This window comes from Phaethon lepturus, unplaced genomic scaffold (genome assembly GCF_000687285.1).
Source record: "Phaethon lepturus isolate BGI_N335 unplaced genomic scaffold, ASM68728v1 scaffold14491, whole genome shotgun sequence".
In the NCBI taxonomy this organism is placed as follows: domain Eukaryota; kingdom Metazoa; phylum Chordata; class Aves; order Phaethontiformes; family Phaethontidae; genus Phaethon; species Phaethon lepturus.
The window spans coordinates 2,831-6,810 of NW_010515633.1; the positions used below are offsets into that span (position 1 = coordinate 2,831).

Genomic DNA, 3,980 nt, shown 5'->3' on the forward strand with positions numbered 1-3,980 from the left:
CGGAGACAGGTCACGCGAGTCGTCGACCGGCAGCAACCACAGTGGTAGCGGGCCCAGCGAGGTGGGCACCAGCCCACCCCGCGCTGGCGGGGCTGGCTCGGGCAGCGAGAAGGGAGGCACACGGAGGAGGAGGCGCTCGGGCAGCCCGGCACGCGCGCCAAGGGCTCCGCTCAGCCTTCCCGAGGACAGGAGCCCAAAGAAGAGCCAGAAGAGCAAAGAGGACTTTTCCAGGGGGAGCAGGCGGTTTGGCTCGGCCAAACCTTCGGTAGCAGGCTCCAGGACACGTCCGAGTACCAAACCAGATGTTGCTGCAACGGATTGTGCAAAGGAGGAGCCATTACCGCAGCCCCGGGAAAAGCAGCTGCCCGGCACGGAGGCCGCGGGCAGGAGCCCCACCAGGTTGTCCTGTAAGGAGGGGGCAGAAGAGCCCAAAGGAGCAAAGCACACGGGTGAGGCAGGAGAACCCACACTGGAGGCTCAGGCATCACCCAAGCCGACCATGGTCAACCAGAGGCATCAGTTTTCCCCTTTTGCGGGTGACGCGCTGAAGTACCATGCAGAAGAGCTAATTGCTCCATCCCACGGCGGTAACGAAGCTAGTTCTGGCAACGTGAGTGCCACCTACCCGGAAACAGGCAGCAAATACTTGAAGGCACATGGGTTCTGTGATGCTCAGAAGGACTATCCCACACCGGTTGCCCCATACGGAGGGGATGCAGTGGGGATCATGCTCACTGCCAAGGCGCCTGATCCATATGTCAGCAGCAACAACACGTTTTTTGATCCCAAAGGCCTTCCCGGTCACTACAATGACAACCTCTTCTCAAAGCCCCCAGCCTTGGGCTCCTCGCACATGGATGACATGTACTTATGCCGGGATGACATCAACGCTGGCTCCTTTGAGCAGAAGCATGCCAGCATCTCCCCTTACGCCACAGAAGCGCCACAGGGCAAGGTGTCCTCCCCTCTCAGCTTCGATTCCTCTTCGATATTTGGAGAGCTTCCCGTCACCGAGTTTGATCCGCCACTGTACGAGAGCGTTTCTGCAAGCAAAGATGGTTATGTGACAACGTTCACCTGTCCTGGCAATCCACCCAGCAAGCCGCTGCCGTTCGAGCAACCATATCCACCGTTCATGGCAGAGAAAGACTGGTCCCTCATGGAGGAGGTGGCTCCGATGCTGCCAGAAGACATGACTCAGTTCCACAGCCTCTCAGTGGAGAAGCCACTAGCCAAGAAATTCCCCGAGGAAGGACCTGTCCCCACCAGCCAACTCTCCCTGCCACTGCCAGACAGGATAACGGATTATAACGTGACTTTTATGAACAACGTATCAGACGATGAGCTGGAGATCAAGCGATTAGTCACAGAGCTGGAAAGTCAACTGCAAACCAGCAAGCTGGATAACGAGGCATCCGTCACCCTTCAGAAACCCGAGCAACACGTCGCTGCCCATCTGCAAGGACAAGTGGCCGAGCAGTTCCCACCGCTGCCGGTCGAGCAAGAGACGGGCCATGAGAAAGGACTGTTTTTGGGAGATGAGCTGGGCAATTCAAGCCTTTGCATTGGGGAGAGGCTGGGAGGCGAGAAGTCGGCCGTCACGAGCGGCCGTGGGGACTACGAGAGACCCAGGGAGCCCTGGCCCTGCCCGGTGGAGCTGGGCTCGCTGGAGGCGGGGATGTGCACGCCAGCCCCGCTCGCCACGGGCCGTTTTTGCTCCAAAGATGGCAGCGAGCAGCTCCAGGGAGCTGCCTCTGCCAAGGAAAGTGACCTCAGAAAGATGGAAAATGGGTCTTCCTCCAAAAGTCTACCTGGTTCATGCACACCAGATCAATCACAGGCTCCCACCTACACAGACCCCGTGACAAAAAGCCCTCCTGTTGTCACCGACTCTGTGTTCCCCAAGACCCTGGAGGCAGCAGAAATGACCAAAGATCCCCTGCCATCCCTGCCATGCCAGCACGATGCCGAGGGCTTCCCGGTGCTGGGGAAAGCAGATGAAAGATTCACTGGTGCTGCAGAGCTGGAGAAGTTTGATGCCCATCTTCCAAACCATAAACCTGAATTTGGCTTTCAGCAAGGTCCCACCCCAGCCTTGGATCTCGCCTTTTCGCCTCACATCAAAGAGGTCTCAGATACAGAAGAAAGACCCTTAAGCAAGCCCAAGTCACCCAAAATGGTGAAAAGCACCGTGGACTTTAAAGGGGATGGTGGTGGGTCTGCATTGATGGAAGAAACGGAGGAGAGGAAGAGCCCCATCAGCTATCCAGCCCCTGCACCCGGTGACAAAGCCAGCAAGCAAAAAGTGCTGCTGTTCGATATGCTGAGTCTGCCCAAGGAGAGAGACTGCGGCTCCCGGCAGATGTTGGCATCCCAGGAGACAGCTGCCAACCCCCTGCAGCAGCTCCAGCTCTTCGTTGCCCGAACAGTGAAGAGCAACGAAGAGGAGCTGCTGATGCCATGCTTCCCCGTGCTGCTCGCTCCCAGCCACCCCTCTGCCACCGCCCGCGCCCAGCCAGAGCAGAAAGAGGAGAGCGGCGGTGCCTTGGAAGGGGAAAATCGAACATACTGCCCTGCCCAAGGGGAGGGAAACATCCCCACTGGAGGCAACGCGGGAAATATTGCTGCCCCAGCGAAAGAGGCTGTGCTTTCCTCCAGTGGATGCGAACAGCTGGAGTCATTCGGCGCGATGGGCTCTTACCATGCAAAACAATCCACGTTTGCGAAGCCAGAGCTGCAAAATAATGTGACGGAGCTGCAGCACTTAGCAAATGAACATGCGGAGCCGAATGACATTAATATCCGTGCAGATGGTGTTTCCCGAGAGTGTAATGACCTCTCGTCACTCAAAAACACAGCGGTGACCCCACTGCTAGGGCAAGGAAAGCAAGCTGATCAGCTTGTGGAAGAGAAGGAGCAAGATAAAAACAAAGCAACCTTGGCATTTAAAAAACATGAGCAATCCCATTTAAGCCTTAGTTTGCTTGAGAAAGAAACGCTGGGCAGTGCAGCAGCAGAGAGCCCGAAAAGAAATGAGGTGGGGCAGGGGGCACGGCCCCTACGCAGTGCTCCTGCGAGTCCCACCAGCCCGCCGGGTCCCTCCAAGGAGGAGGTCCTTCAGGATCACCGCTTGGTGCCGGAGGCAAAAGCCTGCGCCGTCAGTGCAAAGGTTCCCAGAGAGGGAAATGGCAAGAAGTCATCCCTCAATGGCTGCCACTACGCGGGTGAATCTCCGGCCAGCTTGCCCTTGCCAACCAATTTTTCTCACCCCAAGTGCTTGCAAAGCGGTGGGGCCGAGGGAGGAGAGGTCCCCGGCTTTGGCACTCAACTCTCGGATGAGAAGAAATATTGCATGTCCCTGCTTAAGGCATCAAGTTCATTCGTCACGAAGAGGTGTCCTCCCGAGGCCAACGGCCACCGCATCCACCACCCCACCATGAGCCCGGCAGAGCAAGGGACGTGGAAAAGGGCACCCACCTTTCCTCTCTCACTGCATCACTGCGGGGCTGCGCCAATGGAGGCGGTCAGGGACGGTCACCGCCACCTCCCCGATGGTGTTTTGAGTAGCTATGGACCACCTGAAAGAGAAGGGGCGGCGAGACCCTGTGCTCTGCTGCACGCTGATGGTCTGGTAGGCTCTGCCTTGGAGATGGATGGTCCCCAGAAACTGCACGGGAAGGACTGCTCTCTTCCCCGCTCGCTGCCTTTCGACCAAAAGGGTGTGGGGAAAGAGGTACCCGAAAGCGCTGGTGCTGTGCTGTCAAGCTCTCATTTTCAAGAAAACCAAGCATGTGCTGTCACAGATACGCTCATTAACTCCATTCCTCTGGAAACCCAAGTTTACCCAACACAGCCCACAACAGATCTTTTGCCTATCAGAGAAAGAGAGGTAAACCTGAATCAAGAGAACAAGCTTGAAAGCTGCTCCCATGATGGAAATAGGCATCAAAGTGAACCAGAGGCTTTGTCCAATGGTTTTG

At 57.0% G+C, this 3,980-nt stretch overlaps 1 protein-coding gene across 1 annotated transcript in view; it reads left to right on the plus strand.

Annotated features, from left to right (window-relative positions):
- Positions 1-3,980, plus strand: part of ZNF469 (zinc finger protein 469) — a gene marked incomplete at its 5' end in the record, with an annotated part of 11,827 nt that overhangs the window by 2,826 nt on the left and 5,021 nt on the right. Inside the window, 2 exon segments of the mRNA XM_010295841.1 lie at positions 58-3,351; positions 3,646-3,974. Coding sequence (XP_010294143.1) covers positions 58-3,351; positions 3,646-3,974 — 3,623 coding nt within the window.